The following is a 25,058-nucleotide window of genomic DNA, read 5'->3' as shown; positions in this document are numbered from 1 at the left end:
GGTAGTTTTTATATTCGTGTTATTATTTGATTTTTGCCGTTGTTTTTGTGTGTTTGTGCTTACTTCGAGGTAATGGCGTCTGCGGAAGACCGTGCTCTCCTAACACTCAGCGAGGAGCTCACCCGTCTGGATCGGCAGATCCAGCTCCTCCTTGAGAGGCAGTCGGAGCTCCACCGGCAGAAGACGAGGCTGGATGCATTCATAACCTCCAGGCTGGACTACTGCAACGCGTTGTTGGCTTGAAGTCCACATAAATTACTTCATAAACTCCACCTAGTTCAGAATGCAGCCACAAGAGTGCTTACCAGAGCTAGAAAGTTCGATCACATTACACCTATTCTTTCATCCCTACACTGGCTACCTGTTAAATTTCGTATAGATTATAAAATACTTCTCCTGACATATAAATCCCTCAATGGTCTGGCCCCGCATTATCTACAGGAACTCCTTACTCCTTACAATCCGCCACGTTCACTCCGCTCCCAAGACGCTGGCCTGTTATTAGTCCCGCGTATTAGGAAAAACTACGCAGGAGGAAGAGCTTTCTTTTATAAAGCTCCCCAACTTTGGAATAGCCTCCCTATTAATATACGGGACTCAGACACACTCTCAATCTTTAAATCTAGACTCAAAACATTTCTATTTGCTCAAGCTTTTGAGTAATGTCTCATTACAATTTTCTTCCTCTTACAGCTTATCCAGCAAATATAAACCCTGTCCTAATCATCTGCTTTCTCTTTCTCTCCCCATGTCCTGAGCTGCTGCTGCCAAGTGCCCATCCCACTCTCTCTATCTCTCTCACATGTGCTGAGATGCCTGGCCGGCCAGTCGGCCTGGATGTGTCCGTCTGTGGTTCCAGCTTTCAGGAATCAGCCCTGTCCTTCTACTCATCTGAATTATTACACAACCTTTCTAACTCCTGTGTTTTGTTTCTCTTCCTTTCCTTTCTGTTTTCTCTATCTATCTCTTTTACATGTATGGAGGTGCCCTGTTCCTGATGTTCCCAGCCTGGCTCTCCACTGCCCGCTGTGTTGTTCTCCGGCTCTGCAGCCCTGCACTGATTAACATTAACACACTCAGTATCTGTTTCTGTATTAGCCATAGCTCTATAGTTTGTGCCCATCACATTCTTATATTCATAAATAAGTACCTGTTATATTAGCCATAGTTCACATTAATTCTCTGTACTGTTTTGTTCTGTTATTTGTTTGTTGTTTGTTTGTACTGAGCAGGTCAACCCGAGTAGGATGGGTTCCTCTGACTGAGTCTTGGTTCCTTCCAAGGTTTCTTCCTCTTAAAGGGAGTTTTTCCTTGCCACTGTGTCACCATAAAATCGGCATCTCTGTGGTGCTGCTCATAAGAGGCGTGGACCTGTTTTACCTGTAAAGCGGCTTTGTGACAACCTTTGTTGTAAAAAGCGCTATATAAATAAAATTGAATTGAATTGAATTCAATGAGCTTAATGCAGTTACACAAACTGTCTATAGGACTGTAGTCAACTGTAACTGCAAAGTGCAGAAAATATTCCCTGCCATCAGGATACGATTTGGTTAATTTTGGACTAAAGAACTAAAATATACAACTGATTTAGGACTAAATTAAAAAATATTTCTGGTAGGGCAGCAGGAGCACAATTTCCTTATATGTTTTGTAAGAAATGGTGCAGAAATGAGACAGCATCAGAGCAATTTTGTTTTGGGGGGAGCAACCTCATTTGCTGGAACTAAGGTTATCATGGTCTGTCAAATCATTTGTCAAAGCAAATGCATTGCACTTGTTAACTGACAGAAATCCAGGGTCAGTATATCGGGGTGAGCTTTATAAGATGGTCAGTAGTTAATTAATATAAGAGTTGTTCACATTGTTAATAACAATGTTAGAAAAGAATGAATGCCTTTGCCCTTTTGGTTATGGACTTATGGGGCCCTATCGTACACCCCGCGCGAGGTGTGTAGCATTGCCAACATACACCCCGTCAACAGTCTATTTTTACACCTTTCCCACGTGTCCTTAAAATATCGTTGGACTTTTGGAATATATTAACACCGATGGGCGTGGTGGTATGGAAATGATGTGTGTTCATGTAAATTTCTGGCGTGTTTCTATCTTGGCGTCGGAAAAAACATTGCGCGACTGATCCGGTGAAAGGACGTCTAAATTCAACTTTCACTGGCGCAGCCAAATCTGAATCCCTATCACCCTGCGCTCCAAAATACCCCCATCCCATCACTTCCTTACCACAGAAAAATAAACCTCACCCACAGCCTTTAGCAATCAACTATAAAAATAAAATATACTTAAAAATCTGCACAGTAACTATTCATTATTATTAGTTCTATTTATTTCTGTCAGTTATAAGGATTTACATATATGTTCAGTAAACAGACTTAATAAACGTAACTTAACATAGCAGACACAGGCATTCTGCTGTTTAAGAATTTTAACAGATGATAATTCTCACTCAAATGCTGGAGTTTTTGAAATGAAAAGTTAAAAGAGAAAAGAACTTTGACTGAATATATATATATATTTATTTAACTTTGCTATTATTTAACTGAAATTCACTTTTATATCTGAAAAATAAAGCACATTGTCAGTGTCTGTTGCTGCCCGTCAATTATATAAAACTTAAAACATTTGGAATACAATGAAACATAAAGCTATATGTTAGAATTAGTTTCTTATCACTTTATTTTATATTAATTATTTATTATTCATTTTAATTATTTTAATTATTTTATTAATCAAATTATTAAATGTTCTTAGTTTACTGATATAAATTTGATAATTTCTTATCATTCTTATTATTTACCTTAATTTTCACTTTGCTTTCAGAAGAAGATATAGATATAATTGGCACTACAAACTATTAAATAAGAAGAATAAGGGGTTAATAGATTTTTTTATTAGAGTAACAAGATTCCTGTCACTCCACTTAAAAGTTTTATCTCTTTTCTACCTCCAGGCAGTTGTATTGATAGTGCATCAGCTATTCATTGTAATGACTGTACTGTTGGATTTTCAGTCAAGCAAACTAAACATGTTAGTTAGATTAGTTTAGTAAGTGTGATAAAGATCCACTAACACAAATGAACTATTAAAAAATAGATTAGCAATTTAAACTTTACACTGCATCTTTATAGTCATGAGGTCATGCCTGTCTTACACACTGTAAAAGGAATATGAGCATCTATGGCGTCACATTAAGTCGGGGGCCCAAAAATACCAGATGAACAAAATTAACCCACGAAAAAAAGGGGGAATTGTGTGCACACTAAACAGAATACACGCTCTCGAGCTTAATTTTTCCTTTTGAATTCACAGTTCTCCTTGCGTGCCATGCGAATTACCTGCGGCTTTTTTTTTCCTCGAGCGAGGCTTTTGCTCTCAAGTTTTGAAAGGGGTGGTTTTGACAGTTTGGGGGCGGAGTCAGGATCGCCTCCCTCAGCGAATACTATTGGCAGATATCTCCAGAGTTTGTGACGGACAGCCTACCTCCAAGACCCAGAGGAGGGAGGAGAAATAAGGAAAGCAGGAGAGTTATCTAACTGGCTATGCTACAACCAGCGTTCGAGAGCCGTTCACTCCGGGCACTAAACCCGGGCAGACCGCACCGGAGGGCCGGTCACTCCAGGCGCTGAACGAGACAGCCGGTCACGCCGAACACTAAACCCGGGCTAACAGCCCCGTAGGGCCGGTTGTTTGAATTGTAGCACAGCCAGTTCGCTAACTCTCCTGCCATCCTTATTTCTCCGCCCTCTTCCGGCTCTTGAAGGTAGGTGGTCCGTCACAAATCCTGGAGATATCAGCCAATAGTATTCACTGATACTATTTCACCTGGTATGTTTGCGCCACCGACTTTTGACATTAAAGTGATGGCATAAGCATCTCTGTCATTCCCAATCTGGGCTGGAATGCTGCTACTAAATGTGGAATTGTAGTTTAGCTTTGGTTTACCTCTCTGCATAATGGGATAATGCTATGAAACTCAAAGTGATATTAAATTATAACTTTGCGATAGTACTCCTTACTGCCTTTTTTGACTTCAGCTTATGCACAAATGCATGTGTAAAAGTAAATTAGATTTCCTGACTGTAGGGGGAGCCTAGTAGCTAAAGTAGATAAAAAACAACACATTGCTTTATTTTTAGCTCTTTTGAGCAGTCACTCATCCTTTAGATTGAGTCATTATCACCAAGCCTTTATAAGTGGAGTTTCAGTCAGCTAAATTGGTTAGTAGGTCAGTAGGTTGGATTAAGGAGTACTCCACAGAACTGAATATAAAGTTAATTAAAAATGCAAAATCAGGAAAAAAAGAACATTAACTCATCATGTTTAGATTGTACTGGATAGTGTGGTAATAGAGACATGATTGTAATTACCATATTAGGGTAAAGGAACAACATAAAATACTATAGTAACAAAAAATACATTAACTATTAGACAGAAAGTTCCAGCTCCAAAGCTGATCCATTTCACTGTCACCTACATGGACATGCAGCTCATCCACTACTGAAAAAAGTATTTGGCTGATATCTGTTATGGACATCCTAAAGCTGACTGCAGACAGAGAGTTCACCTTTGATTGGTTGGTGTACTCTGACCTTCAGTCAAAGCTTCATCTTGTGTTTTGATATATAAATACCTTGAACCGACACACCTGAGAATCTGCAGTTTACAGTGTGAACTCTTCAGTCCAGCAGAGAGCAGCTCCACTCCTGAATCCTGCAGGTCATTGTTACTAAGGTCTACTTCTTTTAGGGAGCAGTTTTCCTGTTTTAAAACTGATTCCAGCATTGTGCACATCTTTAATCCAATGTTACACAAAGCAAATCTGAAAGTTAGATATAAACACAAATTAGTTTACAATAAATGCAAGGTTTAATTAACACATTTTGGTGATTTTCTAAATCTAACGTTAATCCATTTTCATTGCTGTTACAATAAGTAAGTACAGGGTGAGTCAAAAGTTGCAGGACACTTTTCTGCTGCAGGTAGATCTTTAAGGGCTGCCACTTATTGGTATAAAAAGACTGTACAAATGAAGACTGGCTGACACCATATGTTGCATGCTTCATCATAGACTTTTCACTAAGGCCAAAACCATTGTTAATAAAGCATATAACTTATACTTTTTTACGCACCCTGTAGAGTACATCTACAAAATGCAAGGGTGCAGGAATGTGGCCTTAATCCAAATTTTTGTGTCTAGCGTGCGTTTTCACATTGCTACACAAATGATGCCCTTAAGGAAAAAAGGTTTGGAATACATTTTCCTGCTGTATGAACATAGCCAAAGTGTTACTTGTGATTTTGTTAAGATCAGATAGAGACACAAATAAGCAGATTTAAAGAGAGAGGTAATGTGGATAAAACAGTAAAATCACTGTGGAAAAATATTGTCATGAACCCCTAAAAACAGAGGCATGATCTCAATACCCACCCTTTGCATTTCTTATAGTTTGCCCGTTTGGGTCTTAGTGCCCTTACTGCCCCCAAAGTGGCCTTTTATTAAATGTATTTAATAATTACCCCCTCCGTTCTCAACTAAAACATCCGTCAGCAACCCCGTTCTCAACTGAAATATTCCATCGGCACTCCCCCACTCCCTCGTCCTCAACTGAAATATTTCATCAGCACCCCGTCAGCAATATTGAAATATTCCGTCAGCATCTCCCCCCTGTTCTCATCTGAAATATTAATATAGAAAATTATATAGAATATTTCGCCGGCACGAAATATTGAAATATGTCTTATTTAAAATACTCCGTCAGCACCTGCAATGGTCCGACTTTGAGCACCTGCCCCTACGAATGTCTCTGCACAGCCCTGACAATTACCTTTTGGTATGTTAAGAATAAAGTTACAGAAACACTGACCTGAGAATCTGCAGTTTACAGTGTGAACTCTTCAGTCCAGCAGAGAGCAGCTCCACTCCTGAATCCTGCAGGTTATTGTTACTGAGGTCCAGTTCTATCAGGGAGGAGTTTTCCAGCTTTAAAACTAATTCCAGACTTTCACAGGTCTTTACTCCAAGATTACATGAAGCTAGTCTGAAAAACAAGAATAAACACAAGACACTTTAAAAACAGCATGAATCATACTATGAATCAGGTTTGATATAGTGAAAAAAAAGAAAATGTCTCATATTAGGTTATATTCAGACAGCATGTAAAAGTGGCTCAAATCTGCATTTCTCACAAAATCTGATGTTTATTTTAGGCTGTTCATAATGTGACCCATATTTTACATTTGTCTAAAGAATTTACTCTACATAATTGATATGCATGCATGAAACAAATTTGTGATAAAATTTGATTTTAACATTTTTTTTTCCTGAAGCCATACTCTGTGCCCAATGTGGCCATTTCATTAGAAACAATGAATGTCTGCAACACAAGACTTCTATATTATTGGATCAGAAACATCAGTTCATTTTCTCTTAATTCCAATCTGGCAATTCAAATAAAAAAGCTATGTTAATGCTAATGCTAAATCGGATATGTAGCATAAGTGTTACTTGTGGTTTTAAGATCAGATAGAGACACGGACAAAATTACACTAGCAGGATCAAAATAGACAGGAAATTTGGATAAAACAGTAAAACTACTGTTGACATTAACCCATAAATACAGAGACATGACCTCACCACCCCAGCACCCACCCTATGCATTACTCTTAAGCTCTGACTCCTATTACCCTTTGGTCTGTTTAGAATAAAGTGACAGAAACACTAACCTGAGAATCTGCAGTTTACAGTGTGAACTCTTCAGTCCATCAGAGAGCAGCTCCACTCCTGAATCCTGCAGGTTATTGTTACTGAGGTCCAGCTCTTTCAGGGAGGAGTTTTCCAGCTTTAGAACTGATTCCATATTTTCACATGTCTTTTTTCCAAGATTACATGAAGCCAGTCTGAAAAACACAACATTTCATCTAACAATGAACTTAATCTAAATCCCAGCTTACCAAAAGCTCTGGGATAGATTATAATGAGTGAGAAGAGACTAGGAAATAGTTTAACAAAACATAGAACGAGCAAGTGGAGTTAACTGGGGGCTTTTTTAACTTCCCACCATTTACTTTCTGCCTCTTCAATGAAATGCCCCTTATATTCATATATAGATTATTAAATTCAGGTCTGTAAAAAATTGTCTAACTACTATGTTTAAAGCAAAAATTGGGAAAATCTCCATTAAAAATGCTGGAAATCCATCAGACCAGCAGACCCAAAGCTATATATAAAGTTTCATATATACATTTCTATCAAACATATTGGGATATTTAGTCATATCACACAGTTCTACTTTAGAGTGTATCTGCTATGATTATTTCTTTATTTAAAAAAATATTATATATAAATGACCACCTCTATAAATGATCTATACTATTAGATTACAATAAGGTTTACATATTAAAATGCTGATACTATCAGATATCAAAGAGGAAATTTAATAAATAAAAGCTGTCATTTTATTGCATGCTGACATATATAGTGTGACAGATTACATCTTGGCCTGTAAGTACCCTGCAAAATCCATTACTGTCCATTAAAGTAACTGGTCATCACTTAAGATACTTCTCTGTAAAGTTTTTGAGTTTTATATATTTTATATATTATACATACATATATATTGAATTGTTGTATATTTTACTATGCAACAATGCAAATAATACAAATTCACCACTGATTCAATAAAACCACAAAACATCAACAATTTATTAAAAACTGTAAACACATTAATGAAAATACTCACAAAGCTCTTCTGGATATTTTGACTACTGGCAGCAGCCTCAGAAAACACTCCTCTGATGCACCATATTTACTGAGGTTAAACTCCTCCAGCTCTTCTTCTGAATTCACCAACACAAACACCAGAGCTGACCACTGAGCAGGAGAGAGGCTGGCCTGATGAAGAAGACGGTCACCACCTCCACTCAAGCATTTCTGCACTTCCTGCACCAGAGAATGGTCATTTAGTTCATTCAGACAGTGGAACAGATTGATGGATTTCTCTGGAGAGGAGGTCTCCTCAATCTTCTTCTTGATGTATTTGATTGTTTCCTCACTGTTGTGGGAGATCGTCTCTGTCTGTGTCAGTATGACTTGTAATAGATTCTGATTAGATTCTAGTGAGAGACCCAGAAGGAAGCGAAGGAACAGGTCCAGATGTCCACTCTCACTCTCTAAGGCTTTATCCACAGCACTGCTGAGGAAGTCATTCATTGATGTCCTGCTGAAAATCCCAGATAGTCCAGTGGTTTGCTGTTCAGTGGTTTGAATTTTCCGATCCTTTGTGTTGAAACAGAGAAACGCATATAAAGCAGCAAGGAACTCCTGAATGCTCAGATGTACAAAGCTGAAAACCTTCCCCAGGTTCAGCAGCTTATGTTCCTGTCTGAAGATCTGGGTACACACTCCTGAGTACACTGATACTTCTGTAATATCGATGCCACTCTCTCTTAGATCTTCCTCATAGAAAATCAGGTTTCCTTTCTCCAGCTGCTGGAACGCCAGTTTCCCCAGAGCCAGGATACTTTCTCTAGTCTGCTGAGGATCAGTTTCACTTTTCCCACTGTACTTCTGGCTCTTGTGTTTGATCTGAAAGATCAGGAAGCATGTGAACATCTGCGTCAGGGTTTTGGGTGTTTCTCCACCCTCAGCTTCACTCAGCATTCTCTCTAGAACAGTGGCTGCAATCCAGCAAAAGACCGGTATGTGGCACATGATGTAGAGGCTTCTTGAAGACCTGATGTGTGTGAAGACTTTTTTGGCCAGGTCCTGATTCCTGATCCTCTTCCTGAAGTACTCCTCTTTCTGAGGGTCACTGAAACCCCGCACTTCTGTTACCTGATCAACACACTCAGGAGGGATCTGACTGACCGCTGCTGGTCGAGAGGTGATCCAGAGGAGAGCAGAGGGAAGCAGATTCCCCTTGATGAGGTTCGTCAGCAGAACATCCACTGAGGTTTCCTCTTCCATATTCACCAAGTTCTCATTGTTCTGGAAATCCAGAGGAAGTCGACACTCATCCAGACCATCAAAGATGAACAAAGTCTTGTAGCTCTTATAATGTCTTGGTTTTAAATCTTGTGTTTCTGGGAAGAAGCGCTGAAGAAGATTCACCAGACTGAGCTTCGTCTCCTTCATCAGATTCAGTTCTCTAAAAGGAAGTGGAAATATAAAGAGAACATCCTGATTCGCTTCTCCTTCAGCCCAGTCCAGAATGAACTTCTGCACAGAGACTGTTTTTCCAATTCCAGCAACTCCTTTAGTCAGTACAGTTTTGATGAACTGGTTCTGTTCTGGTAAAGGTTTAAATATGTCATTACATTGGATTGGTGTTTCCTGTGTTGAGCTTTTCCTGGATGCAGCCTCAATCTGCTTCACCTCATGTTCCTGATTTACCTCCTCACTCCCTCCCTCTGTGATGTAGAGCTCAGTGTAGATCTCATTTAGAAGTGCTGACTTTACATGACCTGAGATTCCTTCATTAATTCTCTGATATTTTTCCCTCAGTTTGGATTTTAGTTTTTGTTGAAATGCTGGGGCCAATTCTGATTACAGGGAAAGACAATAAGGAACATTTAATCAGCTGTGATCAAGCATTAAAGACACTGTGTAGAACAACTCTGATACAATAAATTAATAATTCAATAATAAAGATTGCAGCATGTTGTTTTATACTGCAATTAATTTTTATTCTCTTTGAAAATCAGCTCTAAAGAAATAAATTAGCCCCAGGTTGGTACCAATGGTAACTCTTACTGCTCTCTAGTGTGTTGGCGAGGTCTGTCTGCTTCATGTTCCTTAGGATATGCAGTGTGATCTTCAGCACCCCCTCCCTCTGATCATCCTCCACCTCTTTCTCAGAGCATGCTGGGTAATCTGGACTCAGGAGTTTCTTGAATGAGTTCAGCTCGTTCTTCACTAGAGAGATACATTTCTGCTGCAGCTCCTGATTAAGACCAAACATCAGAGAATCATCAGAGAGAGATGATCTGACAACAGAACAATCAAAACATCAGAAAGACATTGATCTGAGGAGGAGTTATAGATGCTCTGGTGTGTAAAAGGTCATGTTACTGAGTGCCATCTTAAATTCTTAATATTAACAATATACAGTTGTTGTATTCTTTTCTTGGTGCTTACTTCTGTCTTCTGACCAGACATTTAGATTTCTCTAAATGGGTCAGTGAAGAGAACATTAGATCTTCTTGACGCCTGCTGTTCAACAACGTACCAGTTCTTGTAGATGTAGATTGCAGAAGAAAGGAGTCTAAGAGACTGTCAATTGCAGGAAGGGTAGCTTTATTCAAATGGTTGGTCAAAGCTAGACTTTGAGCAAAGCATGGTCCAGCCTTACGGCGGCCAGCAGCTTCCCCTGCCAGTCTCTCTCCCAGCTCCCAACTCAACTGAACTCCCCTCAACAGACCCTCCAACCACAAGTAAATAGTCTTAGGTGGGGGGGCAGGATTTATGACTCAGCACTTAAGCAGATGTCTTCCCTGTTAAGGTGTTAAGGACCTTTGACCCATGATCCTAACAATAGGTTATCTTATCAACTTAGCTCCAGAGCAGAAATGACAGACAAAAATGCGTACACTGGTAAACTAACAATGATTAAAAAATATGAATGATATAAGAAATATAAATTAAAGTAAAATTAAACTGAGAAATTTAAGAAATCAGTGAGATCTCCATCATGTATATGGTTTAGGACTAACCTTAAATATACTGTCCAGGTTTTTACAGATGTTCTTTTTCTTCTCTCTGTGGACAAATAAAAAATCCACAGTGATCTACTTGAATAAATCTGATGATGTAGCAGCTCACATCTAAACATACACGTACACTTGATAAGTGATGGGAGTAATGGCGCTGAAATAAACAGTGTTACTAACGCCGTTACTTTTTTCAGTAACAAGTAATCTAACTAATTACTCTGACTGTAACTATAATGCCGTTACCATTGCCCACACCCCGTTATTGCACGTTACTTTAGCAGCTCAATTAACTTTTTTTTCTTAACTTTGCGCATACAGACAAAGTGTGCGTGTGTGCGATGTGTGTGTGAGTCACAAGGGAGGGGAGTATGAGAAAACTGCCTAAGCAATGATTGGCTAAGGTATAGTAAGTTATGGGGGTTAACGGGGGAGAGTAACAAAAAAGTAACGCAATAGTTACTTTTACTGGTAACTAGTTACTTTTATAGTGGAGTAACTCAGTTAGTAACTCAGTTACTTTTTTGGAGAAGTAACGAGTAACTATAACTAATTACTTTTTCAAAGTAATGTGCCCAACACTGCACTTGATATCTGTTTACAACAACAACAACAACAACAAAAAGCATAAATTCAGTCCCATTTTTATTCCTGGATGAAGCTAAAAAGCATTAAAAGGTAAACAATGAACTGTTGCAGTACCTGTGCATAAGAGTAGCAAAAACAGCATGGAGTGAACTACATTATAAGCGCTTAAACAACTTTTAAACAGTGTTTTACAAAGTGCACCGTGTGTGCAAACTGAGGAGAGTGAAGCTCTCACACAATATCATAATAAAAGCCTGCTTCACAGTATATATTTCCACATGAAATTGCACAAGAGATCACAAATATAAAATCCATAATTAGAAATACTTATTAAAATAACAAAGATAATTAGAGAGGGATTTTATGTGAAAAAAATACAGGAAATATTATTTTCTGTTTCTGCTACTTTCACCTCCACTTATATTTTACTAAAATCCTGATCAGATGGCTTAAAGAACAAATTGATTTGCTTATCAGAAACTCATTATGTCTTTTAACCATTCTTATCATAACTAGTACAGGGTAATAAAAAATCAAATTCTTTAATAATTCAACTATATGAGCTACCTGCTAAACAGTTCAGGATAAAGCCAAACATTAAGAATGTACTGAGATTTCTTATTGGCTAACTCTTTTCACAACCCTACATGAGATCTGACAAAATCTCGTGTGTCAATGGCACTCTGTGGCATGTCAGTACCAATGTGTACTGGTGAATCAGTAGCATTTGAAATGCCTCTATGTGGGAAGTCTAATAAGTCTAAGTCTAATCTAACCTTTGATCAGGAGAATCTGCACAAGTGCTATGTGAGGTAATACTGTATTTTTCATCCTCTGTATGCTCTTGACCACTGGATTCTTCGTCTTGATCTCTCTGTAGCTTTCGACAGGGTCAACCACAAGATCCTCCTCTCCATTCTCATCAGTCTTGGAATCACTGGCAATGACAATGACTTCACATACATGCCATGGTTGACAACCACAGGACTGTGCAACACCTGCTTGAACTTTACGTCAATGGGGAGTCTTGGGATGCAGCCAAATATTAGCTAAAACAGGGCATACCCTGTTGTCTTGTGTACTGTTGCATTGTATGTGAATGTCAAAGTCTTTACATGTTCAGGCCACTTGTGCTTTTCCTGAAGGGGGAGCACTCTCAACATTTTCCCTAACATACAGTTAAACCTTTCATTCCCTCTGTTCCCCATGGGATGGTACGCAGTGGTACAGGACTTAGAGATTCCTGACAGTTCAAAGGCTTTGCTAGGAAAGCATTTTAAATTAGTTCCCTGATCTGTGTGAATATTTGCTGGGAACCTGTACATGCAAAATATATGATCTTAGCAACTTGCTTAGCTGTTTGACTGGAACATACAAAAGAATGAGCTAGCTTCATGAGGTCCTCTGTTACAACGATTGTCATGGCCAAGATACATCGCATAGTTTAACATGCAACTTTCATGTTTCATATTAGGCCAGAAAAAAGGTTGACATGCCAGGTGTAATGTCAGTTTGTCCCTGATGATCGGCAAGGTCATGTATTCCCTTCAGAGCCTTTTTTCAAAGACCTACAGGCACCATCTTGGACCTGCAGTTTTTCCAACAGCTTGGGTAGTTCCAACGCCGTCACATTCAGGCCTCTCCTTTCTTACCTTAAAGGCTGCCTCTTCTGGTTGACAATTTATTTAAATACTTGGATCAAACTCTTGACTATGTAGGTAAGACCAAAATACTTGGTCTGAGACTGGATGGCTTGTGATATTATTGGCTCTGCTGTCATTTCCCATTGCTTATGTGTATCCAAGCAAGCTTTGATAGTGGCACTATCACAAAGAAACATTCAAAGACATTGACATAGTGGTGGATTGAAGACATTGTACCCTAAGATTGAATATGTCTTGAATCCCATCTTCACTAACTCCTTTTAAATTACATTACATTGAATTTAGCTGACACTTATCTAAAACAACTAACAATAATGAGGTACACTGAGGTGACCACTGCAAGCAAGCAGTTGTAGGGTTCAGTTATGAGTCTGAGACTGACTATTTCTCTGAGAGGGTCTCTGCTCAGAGCATCAGCTACTGTATTCTTGCTGCCAGGAATATGTTTCAGATCAAAGGTGTGCAGTGCCAGCCTGGATACCAATCACTGTTCACAAAAGTCTAGCTTGAGTGCTGTGTACTTTTTGTCTCTTAAAAGCTCTATAAAGAATGTTATCCGAGTGGAATTCTGTAAAAGTTCATCAATTTGCAAAATTTACTGTAGACACAGCACCCTGACGGAACACTAATTCTATCATCAAGTATAAACCACTAACCGACTCCCACTGTCCTGCTTTTATCACTGATATTACTGCTTATAATAACTGTTCTCACTGTATGAGGAACTCTATATGAAGCACGTTTGTGTAATTTCATGCACAGCTGCCGTGATTATGATTAGAGATAATGACTGGCTCTAGATCTCAGTAGTTCTGAAACAATTTATTCTGATTGTAGACAAAGACTGAACTGTTTATATGAATTCACATCACCCAACATATCCACAGCCATCACAACTTGTACTACCATTAAATCACCACCAATCCCACCTAACACTGATCCCCCTACTGTCTATATATATATATATATATATATATATATGGAAAAAATAAGAGAGCACTTAAAAATGAGGAGTTTCTTTGATTTTACCAAATTGAAAACTTCTGGAATATTTCCCTACTTGATCCTGCGTGTTCCTCCTGTGTCTCTGCCTGTAGTGTGATCACCTGTGTTCATTGGTTACCCCGCCCCATCATTACCTGACGCCAGCTGTTTCCTGTTTCTCGACTGTATATATAGTCCATGTGTTTCCTGTTCCTGTGTCAGTTTGTGTGCCTGCAATACACCTGTTAGGTTGGGCCCTTGTTTCCAGTGTTTTACATATTCTTCATGTTCCTCATTTTCAGTTTTGTTTCTGTTGTTTGTTTGTTTTTAGTTTATTTATTCCTTTGTTTATTAAAATCGCTCGCATTTGAATCGCCTCTGCATCCTTGTTCCAGCCACAACTGACAGAAGAACCAACCTCCTATATGGACACAGCGAGCTACCCCTCCGTAGACCCCTTGACTACCCGGCACCTAAGAAAAAAAGGGGGGGTAGCAGCGTTCTCGGTTCTGCTAATGGTTGGAGTAGCTGGCATCGCCCGTCACTACGGGGGAGGTGAGGCTGGCAGGGTTGCAGGTTGTGAGGAGTCTTATTTCTGGGACTATATAGACTTCCTCACACCTGCGTCCAGCTCGGATGAAGCGGACTACCCTCCTACACCAGTCCGCCAGCCACTACGCCCGAGCGCAGTCCTGCCTCCAGCTTTCCTTTGTGTGCCATAGTTCTTTTAAGAATCTGCCGCCTCCACCCCGGAAAGAGCTGCAGCAGCGGCGACTCTCCAGACGCCAGCTCCCTCCTCCCCGGTGGCTCAAGAACTAGCTTCCCCGGCAACTACAGAGCTAGCTTCCCCGGTGGCTCCAGAGCTAACTTTCAAGGCTCCCGCGGCAGCAGCGCCACACTCCGCGGCTCCTGCCACCCGGAACCTGCATGCGCGGCTGCCACTGCACCAGAACCTGTATTTGCAGCACCCACCGCACCTGCTCCCACTCGTGCTTTGAGCTCCAGGCCCAGTGCACCCAGGCCTGCTTCAAGGCCTCCCAACTTTACCCCAAGAACTGTGCCCAGGTAGGCCCCACTGACTGCCCCACAGATGTTTTCCAGTCCTGGGCACCCACCTATGTTTACCTTTGTTCGCATGACTGTCCCTGTCCCAGTGCCTGTCTCTGTTTCTGTCACTGTTCCCGTCCCTGTCAAGTGTCCCAGTTAATGTATTCATCCCTGTTCCCTCCAGTCTGATGTCTAATGTCCAGTTCCCTGTCCAGTCCTTTGTCCAGTCTCCAGTGCAGCCCCTGTCTAGTCTCCGTTCTTCCTCCTGCCCCCTATCCAGTCCACATGTCAGCTCCCTGCCAGTCCATGTCCAGTGTCTGGCCCCTGTCTCATGTCCTGTCTCCATTCATGTACCCAGTCCAGCCCTCCATTCAGTCTCTGTTTGTGCCCCTGTCCAGTGTCCTGGCCCCTCCCTTCTGCCGGCCCCCGGGGTTCGGTTTTTACGTGCTGTTTCCATGTCATTTCGCATCTGTGCTCACGTTTCCCTGTTTTTTTTTTCACATTTTATCGTGTCTGTTAATTTGTTACTCTGCCCCGTCATTACCTTTCCTGTTTCTCGTCTGTATATATATAGTCAGTGTGTTTTCTGTCTTTGTGTTCGTTCTTGTGCTATACTTGTTCTTGGTTCTTGTGCTATATGTCTGTTAGGTCCCTTGTTTCCAGTGTTCTATGTATTCTCCATATTCCTTGTTTTCAGGTTTGTTTATTCCTTTATTGTTCATTAAAATTACTCGCATTTGCATCCGCCTTAGTGCCTTTTCTCCAGCCACACCTGACAGGCTGTCTATATTTTAATTCAGGCTGGGAAGGAGAAATAGCGACTGTGTTTAAAAATTACTTTAAATGTAAACAGCGCATTGTATTGTCTTTATTTTCCAACTTTAAAGTCACTTTATTTGGTGTGGGACATGCTGACATTGTGCTATGCGCTGTTACCTACTGTATAAATACAAATACTGTAAAGATTGTGGTGGACAATATAAAGCCTGCAGGATCTTCCTGTGATGCTAGGTCTTTCACAGTCTAGTTCTCTCCATTATTAACAGCAGTCTGTCCTCTTGTGTTGTTTCTGTGGGTATTAAACATGTTGTAGTGCAACCAAGAAACCTGGTCTGGACCACATTGTATTGGTTACTTTTAACAGGATCAACGAGGAAAGAGAGAGCATTTAGCTCCCATTCTGGCCTCCCTCCTAGCTGCCTGTACATGTTATAGTTCATTTTAAGATTCTTTTATTTGTTTTTAAATCTTTAAATGGACTCGACCCACCTTACCTTGTTAAGTTGCTCCATCCCCACTGTTTTATAACTATCTTTGTACAGCACTTTCGTTCAGCTGTTGTTTTATAAGTTGAGATAAGTTGAGTTTCACTCACTTTGGGTCAGAGGTCACAGCTTCACCGCTAAACTGCGGAGGAGTACCCATGGAGGCGTCACTCTTCATAGACACTCCACTGGGTTCTGGAGAAGCTCCTCTCTGGGTTTCAGTTCTGTTAACATTAAACACAGTGAAACTCCAACACACAGCACATCTTTAATAAAGATCAGGAACTGAAGAGCTTCACTCTCAGAACAGAACAGTAGTTTAGTGCAGTGATGTACCGAGACCCAGAGCTTCCTCCTCCTCTGCTGAACTTTAGAGGTGGTTCCATGGACTGATCACTCTTCATAGACACTCCACTGGGGGCTGGAGATGCTGCTCTCTTCCTCCTAAAAACAGATATTTATAATGATTGATGATGAGAGTAAAGTGTGGAGTAAACTCATTCACAGGTTCCACACTAACTTTTTTATAACTGTTTTAGAAGCTTCCCAAAGCCTGCAGGGTTCTTGCACTATTTTCTAATATAAAACATGTAAATTTTAAATGTATTTATTTATTTTATTTATAGTAAAGGATTATTTTTACCTTTTAGTTAGCCACCTTGCCGCTAACGTTAGTACTAGCTCGCAGCTAATATTAGCCAACTCTCTGCTAACCTTAGTTCTCTCCATGGGAACGTTAGATAGCAAAAGATATAGATGAGAACAGAATGGATCAGCCAGGTGATCTGTTGTGATCAGTGATGGGTTAACTGTAGTAACCAGATGTTTTAGTGAGAAGCTCTACCTCACAGCTTTTAGTAACACACCCAGTCCTTATCATCTGATCATACAAATGCAGGACATCAGGATCCCCTCATTTCTGCTAGGAGTTCCTTTACAGATGATTATAAACCATTTTCATAAATAATGCAGCTACTCATTTCCAGCAAGTTATAATGAGTAAATTCAATCCACCACAAATAATATTTATTCTGCAGTAAAATCACAGCCAGCGATTAGCATGTGCTAAAGACGCCAAACTCAGATTATTAAATTAGTTTATTTTATACCTGAATAATTTTTTAATAAAGAATTAATATCATTCTGACTCTGGTCCAGGAGAACCCCGGTTCTGTGTATTTAAATCGGTAGAATGGAACACAGGTCCAGGATTAGAGCTGCATCCATTAAAATATTAATACAATACTTTACTAATAAAATCTATCAGTTAATTTACTCACTTTAGGACAGAGGCTCCTCCTCCACTGCTGGAGTTCTGAGGATCCATCATTTACTCTTCTTCATTCACACACAGCTGGAACCCCTGAGAACAGATCAGCCATTACAATAAAACCACTATTCTTACAATAATAACATTATTATCAGAACTGCATTAAACAATTAAACAAAATCAACAAAAACATTTCATAACAGTGTGATTTAACCTCATTACAAATTAGCTTAGATTACTGACATTTACTGTCATTACACAACATTATTAACAAACACACTATTCTATTATTTGTATTAGTAGTAGTATTATGATACTGAATCAGAATAGAAACATTATTTAAGTATAATATAAAACAGCAGGATTAAAAACACTAACACTAATTATTTATATTAATAATGATTAAAATATTACTATTAATAGTATTAAATAAATGTTATTTAAGTATAATATAAAACAGCAGGATTAAAAACACTAACACACCACGTGATCTTGAGCTCCGTTGCTCCCCCTGCTGGTTGAACAGCGCTACTGCATATAAACACGCCTTTATAGCAGCTCCGTGTTTTTATCTCCCCAACAGATCAAAGCCCACATTAAGCAGTAATGCGCTTTAAACAGCATAAACTACACTGTGATCAATAAATATCGATCTATATCTGCGCATTTCTCTTCAGTTTACAGCATTATTGATCTGTTACAGCTGATTGTTCTCCAGCCGGTCTGATCTAGACCAGGTCCAGGTCTGATCCAGGCCCGGTTCAGATCTCCATGCTGATCCTGGTTCTTCCAGTGGAATCGGACACTGAGCTGAGCTTAAAGAACCGGTTCTGGATCTGAGGAACCTTTAGAACCGGTTCTGACTTTAAGCTACACGGTTCTGTTCTACATTCTCTTCAGTTCTGAACTTACCGAGTCAATCCGGACTTCTGTTCTCTTCTAATGGAGGAAACTGAACTTACTTTCACTTTCTCCTTCACTGCGTTTCATCTCTCTCTTTCCCGCTCTGTTTCTAAACCCCGCCCCCTCCTTCACTCTTTTTATTTTTAATGAATTGTATAATAAAATGTGCACAAATAATACATTTCACAAAACTCCTACAGTCACTATTTTGTAAAACAAATATCACAATTTATTATAATCAAATATAGAAAGTTAAAATAACAATAAGAACGTAAAAAGGCTTCATTAACACTGCGATCATCACAATTTTCAAATCTATAACTTTTCAAATCTTCAAAGCTATCACTGTTATTATCTCTCTGAATAAAATTCTTAATAACTCGCTATATGCTCCAGTTCAGCTGCACTCTTCCATATTATTAGTACCACTATTACAACTACTGTTTGACACATTTATAATTATTTATTTATGAATTTATGAATTTGATTATATTATGATTATGATATATATTCCAACATGTCACATTATTAATGATGTACTCATCTGTCTATTTCCGGTAGTAAAATAAATGATATTGGGCAGATATAACACGTAGTTCATGTTTAATGGAAAATGAGAATAGTATGAATGTTATCTTTTGTATCAATCAGTAAAAATAATGTCAATATTTAATTTAACTTTACACAGTGAGATAATGGCGCTAAAACAATATGGGTAAAAAATAAAAAAGCGCACAGCTCCATCTAGTGTCATTAAGATGTTCGACATCTAACAAATATAATTACAGTTTTATTATTTTATTTTATTTTTATTTATTATTAAAAATATCTGCCTATTTTTTTCTGACTGAGAGAATCTAAACAGAAAATAATAATTTGATTAAAAGAAAAAGTCAGTGTTAAATGTTTGAGGTAAATTTAAGGAAATTACAGTTTGGTTCTCTTTAAGTGTTTCAGATTCTTACTCTCCCATTTCTCCTGAAAATCAACAGGTAATTGGTTAATTAAAGTTATTCACACCTCCTAACAGTTGTTTTAATGTTATGGCCGACTCTAATACAAACATTTGTTTTGTGTTGCACATTAAACATAACATAACATAAAATAGCATGAGCCATTTTAGTAACATACATAAATGTGTTAGTAAAATAACATACATATTCTGCATTTAGCTCCGAAATAGCTGAAAATATGCATTTATTCACAGAGAACTGCAGATAAATAAATGATGGGAAGGAGCCTGTCCATGAAGAGAACCATCAATAACAGTGTTTACTGTTCACTGAAAACCAGCAGCAGAATAACAGTATTTTATTATTTAATTAGTTTAAACACTATTACATCAGAATTTACCATAAAATATAATCAGCAGGAAGGTTTAAGGAGTTTCCAGCGTAAACTCTCTGGAATCTCCGGCTGATGGAGGAGAAATATTAGTTTAAAAATCTGTTAAACTGGCTCTTAAACTGAGGTAAAATTGGAGGATAACTTACTGTACTGTACTTTACTGGGGTAAATTAATTAAAATAACAGATAGCAGTGAGAAGAACAGTGAGAATAGTGGTAATTAGTTTAATCTAAACACTTAAAACTCTTCTTATTCAGGTACAGCAGCTAATAAATGCTCTTTCTCCTCAGAAACTTCAGCAGCGTTTAGCTACAGCCAGTAATTTACCCGCTTCTGAACTTAAACTGCGCCTAAAACCAGCATTTAATTAGTCTAGATTAGTCTAAACTTCTTTAATCTCATCAACTTACCCATAAATTATTAGTGTTTCCTCCGTTTATTAAACAGTTTAAGAGAAACGGGGCTAATTCACTGCTAACTCTGTTAGCTGCTAACAGGCTAATGTGACAGGAATCTGACAGGAGAGTAGAATCTCACCATAACTTACTTAAAATCAGATAAACTCACTTAAAATCACTCGAAATCGCCTGAACTCAACTGAACTCACATGTCTCATTGTTTCTAGAAACACCCAGGAGGAGTACTGATCTACAAATGCTGAAATAACCGAGTTATTAATGATAATACTCGCTGATCCTTCCGCCGGGAAATGTAGCGCGCTGCTGTTGCTAAGCGACCAAAGACAGAATTATACAGAGAATTACAAAAAAATATTACATATATAGCTATTAATAATGGACTCTTAATTCATTAACACACTATTACAGATTTTTCTATTGCACTCAAAACATAAAATATTATGAATTTCAATTATATTATTATATACAATTTCATTCCATGTATTTGCAATGTATTTTAATTTAATTGAGACTAAAAATATTTTTTTATTTAGCTATATGAACAATGGCTATTACGATACATATTCATATATTTTTTAAAGATAAATGAATCAATTAAAAAATAAAAATATTTAAAAAATAACTACTGATCTAATAAACTATTAAACTTGTTTAATACTTTTTGAAATTATTAGTTTTTGAGTTAGGAGATCTAAAATGTTTGGTGACGGGCTGTAGAGAAGGCACTGGTTCTTAACATGCTGACTCGGTTCTGCTTCTGATTATACAGTTCTTTTAACACAACAAAACTCCTGTATAACATCCTGGTAACTGATCTCTTCACTACTCCTGAGAGAGAATCTTAGTTTAATAATATCCAGAAATTCTGAGCCTTAAAACATACTCATCTCATCTCATTGTCAACCGCTTTATCCGTTAAGGGCTGGAGCCTATCCCAGCAGGCATCGGGGCGGAAGGTAGGATACACCCTGGACAGGCCGCCAATCCATCAGGGCAGACAGACACAGACAGACAAACAGACACATTCACTCACACACTCACACCTAAGGGACAGTTTCAATCAAGGTCCAATTAGTCTGAACGTGCCGTCTTTGGACTGTGGGAGGAAACCAGTGATGGTATAGTTACTTTGAAAAAGTCTCTTTAAAAAAAAAAGTCCTTTAAAAAGTAACTTAGTTACTTTATGGATTACTTGATTTTAAAAGTAACTAAGTTACTTTACAAGTTACTTTATTAGTTACTTTCAGCAGCTGCAGACACCACCTCCCGCCGCCTTAACATAAACATTATAACCAGTTTTACCAATACTCCCTTTATTGGAAAATGCATTTTTAACAGCAACAATTTATCTCTATTAAGTTGAACTATTTCCTAAAAAAATAAGTTTTTTTTATAAAAATAAAAAAATTAACTTAGCATAAATATTTTTTTTTAATAAAAAATAAAATATGGTCTTTCTTGATTTTACTAAACAAATACTTGTTTTTATTAAAAATATATAAAATAAAGAAAGTCTTTCTTGACCTGACATATTTAACACTGTAAAACTGAATATTGAACTTGTTGTTCTCTGCAGGGCAGCAAGGAGTGGTTTTATAAAACAGAACCGTGTATATGGTCTAGACCAGGGATCACATATTTGCAGACTGCGGTCCGGGTCCGGACCCAGACGTTGTCCAATACGGACCCATACCGGACCCAACTACTGAGAAGGATTTAATTCTGACAGTGTTCATTTAAAGCACCGGAACCTTTATTGTCTTTACGGTATTGTGCGCTCTGCGCCACAGTGAACTTCCAATCACGTGTGGTGTAAAATCTTCAAACGCTCTCCTCTGCCAATCAGATCTGTGCAGACCGCTGTCCTGGCTAGTGAATTGGGACGCGGCCGCAAAAAAAACGCCTTTATAAAGAGATAGGGAGCCCGAGAACTGGCGAAAAACGAAAACGCTAAAGACACGTCGAGCGCGAGAGAGAGACAGGGGAGAAAGCGAGACGCGTGTGATTGGGGAAGAGCGGAGGGGGAATGGGTAAGGGAGCGGTGTGTGTGTGTGTGGAGGAGATGAGGTGGAGAGAGAGAGAGAGAGAGAGTAACGCACAGTGACTTAAATAAGTAACTTTAATCTGATTACTGGATTGGAAATAGTAACGCTTTAGATTCCTCGTTACTGAAAAAAAGGGTCAGATTAGAGTAACGCGTTACTAAGTACTGGAGGAAACCCACGCAGACACGGGGCCTTAAAACATATTTAGCTAAATTATTACTTGATAATTTGTGGTATAGATATGAGACCAGACGCAGACACTCTTACATTCATTTAATTTTCACATTTGAATGTTAATAAACGAAGCAACCCCGTAAGTAATGTAGTGTAGTTCTCAAACTGGCCACAGGAGGGCCACATTATATACAGACCGTTCTCACACTGATAGCACTTTGAACGGACTCTGTTCTGGTTCGCTAACCGAATTTTGAACTGTTCAACACATTTCTACCAAGAACAATAGAAATAAAAAAAATAAAAGTAGGAGCTTCAGCTCCCTCTGTTGATGTATGTATATCACGTATGCTGTGACATACAGTATCCTTGGGTCCACTATAACTGGTGAAAACAGGGGCCGGTTCACTAAAAGCACCAATGGTTCTAAAAGCCTGAAAGGAACCAGTTCAGAACCAGCGTTATTTTGGTTGAAAAGCACTAAGAAAGAACGCAGGAATCCAGTCATCCAACAGACACTAAGAGAACATTTACCAGCACAGGAATCCAAGTGTCCTGAGTGATTGAGGAGCAGGTGGAGGAGTTGTGGAGGATGGAGGAGAAGGGGAATGGAGGATGGATGGAGGAGTGGGTGTAGGAGTGGGTTGTAGGATGGGTGAAGTGAGTGGAGGATGGAGGAGAAGTGGTTGGAGGATGGAGAGTTGGTGAAAGGATGGGTGGTAGAGGATGGAGGAGTGGGTGTAGGAGTGGGTTGTAGGATGGGTGAAGTGAGTGGAGGATGGAGGAGAAGTGGTTGGAGGATGGAGAGTTGGTGAAAGGATGGGTGGTAGAGGATGGAGAAGTGGTTGGAGGATGAAGGAGAAGTGGGTGGAGGATGGAGGAAAAGTGGGTGGGGAAGTGGTTAAAAGATAGGTGGTAGAGGATGGAGAAGTGGTTGGAGGATGAAGGAGAAGTGGGTGGAGGAGTGGTTGGAGAATAGGTGGTAGAGGATAGAGGAAAAGTGTGTGGAGGATGGAGAAGTGGTTGGAGGACAGGTGGAGGAGTGCTGGTCAGTATCTGCTGTGCTCGTCTGTTGCCGTGACGATGACGTCCATCCATATCCGCATGCTCTCGGCGCTCGGAGCTACGAGGAAGAAGAGGCGCTCGTACGTTTTTACGCAGAACGTCAGACTGGGCCGAACAAACACAGTTAGAACCAGAACCGGTTCTACAGAAGTATTTACACTGATAAGAACTGAGATCAGATTTATTTGGACTAAACAGAACCGTGCTAATGCAGCCCTTTATAGCAACAGGTTAAGTGTGGGGTATTAGCCGTGCTAGCCTAGCATCTTCTGTTATTAACTAAATTATCACGGGTCACATGACCGATCGACTGAATTAGGGATCAGAGATCAATACATTTTGTCTGGGATAACTGGACTCCCTCTCAGGTATACCTGCGTCTATGTGCTTTAACGACCTGGCATTTCTGGATCTGACCAGATCCAAACACATCAGTGTGAACAGGACTGGAGGTGTAAAAATTCAATACATCAAAGTATCATGATATCATGTTTAATAATACTGTAATACTGATTCTTATAAACACAGCATTTGTTGTTTATTAATATTATTATTTATTAGGAGTACAGGTCTCTCTAGAGGGCAGTGTTCCTCATGTTCCTCCTCCCACTAAGGAGCAGATACTGGTCCTGCTGGATGTTGCTGCTTTCTTTCCTGCAGAACTTTCATTTTTCAGCAGGATAATGTTCACCCACACACAGCAAGGGTTTCACAGGAACACAGTCTCCACCAGATTGCAGCACTTCCTCGTCCTGCAGATCTCCAGATTTATCACCAATCCAGCATTTATGTGTATAATTATAGTCTGCACATCCTCTGAGCACTCTGCCAGGTGTGCTGTCTGGTCCGGGGGCTTTCCGTGGGTTGACTCTGAGTAGAGTTTTCCGCACATCAGCTGAGGACAGGCACAGTACCTGGTCGTTTGAAGGAGGTGATGTCTTCCTTGCTGTCGTGGAGTTCAGTGCATCTGAAAGGGAGGCATCACTGTTACAAGCAGATGTCTTGTAGTTGGTGATGGTCTGGATGCCCTGCCACATGCGCTGAGTGTCAGCAGTGTCCAGGAAGTGGTTGTGGATCTTTTCTGCATAGTTGCACTTTGCGTCTTGGCTCTGGCTGTTCTGAGTCTAAGTCTAGCCACTGCAATGCAAAAATGTTTAACACTTTGTTTACTTTTTTTAATCTGCTTTACTATATTTATACTGTGTGCACATTTTTTGATGAATGGAGTTAATAAACAGTGATGCAGTCTTACTATAGAAAATTCGGATCAAACAGTCAAATAAACACAAATATAAAAAAAGAACGATTTTCTCATTCTGAAGAAAGTAGCGAAGATCCTGTGAGCAAAAATGTTTTTGCTTTAATACATCCAACTACAAAAACTGACTGTTCACTCGCTGCCTAATCTATAAATGTATATCAGAATCAACCTTAATTGGCCAAGTATGCTCACACACACAAGAAATCACTCACTAGTGATTGGAAATTGAACTGCTGTAGCCATTTCATACACTCAATGGTAAATCAGGTGATCTGCTGAAGGAATTGAGCACATCCACCGGAA

General features: G+C 39.3%; 1 protein-coding gene across 9 annotated transcripts in view; it reads right to left on the bottom strand.

The window, feature by feature from the left end:
* Nucleotides 1-25,058, bottom strand: part of LOC125780418 (NACHT, LRR and PYD domains-containing protein 12-like) — a 119,801-nt gene that overhangs the window by 20,699 nt on the left and 74,044 nt on the right. For 2 of the 9 annotated variants that reach the window (XM_049474086.1, XM_049474090.1), the window contains 7 exons: nucleotides 16,381-16,494; nucleotides 10,726-10,771; nucleotides 9,767-9,956; nucleotides 7,755-9,555; nucleotides 6,739-6,912; nucleotides 5,880-6,053; nucleotides 4,661-4,834 (listed from right to left, as the gene is read on the bottom strand). In XM_049474086.1, coding sequence (XP_049330043.1) covers nucleotides 4,661-4,834; nucleotides 5,880-6,053; nucleotides 6,739-6,912; nucleotides 7,755-9,555; nucleotides 9,767-9,956; nucleotides 10,726-10,771; nucleotides 16,381-16,494 — 2,673 coding nt within the window. Of the gene's footprint in view, nucleotides 1-4,660; nucleotides 4,835-5,879; nucleotides 6,054-6,738; nucleotides 6,913-7,754; nucleotides 9,556-9,766; nucleotides 9,957-10,725; nucleotides 10,772-16,380; nucleotides 16,495-16,606; nucleotides 16,715-17,550; nucleotides 17,634-18,023; nucleotides 18,523-25,058 lie in introns of those variants that run through there. The other 7 variants (XM_049474088.1, XM_049474089.1, XM_049474092.1 and 4 more) reach the window with 7 other exon arrangements.

The sequence above is a fragment of the Astyanax mexicanus genome, unplaced genomic scaffold (assembly GCF_023375975.1).
Source record: "Astyanax mexicanus isolate ESR-SI-001 unplaced genomic scaffold, AstMex3_surface scaffold_51, whole genome shotgun sequence".
Classification (NCBI taxonomy): domain Eukaryota; kingdom Metazoa; phylum Chordata; class Actinopteri; order Characiformes; family Acestrorhamphidae; genus Astyanax; species Astyanax mexicanus.
The sequence above is the reverse complement of the archived record's forward strand: the minus strand, read 5'-3'. Positions and strand labels throughout refer to the sequence as shown.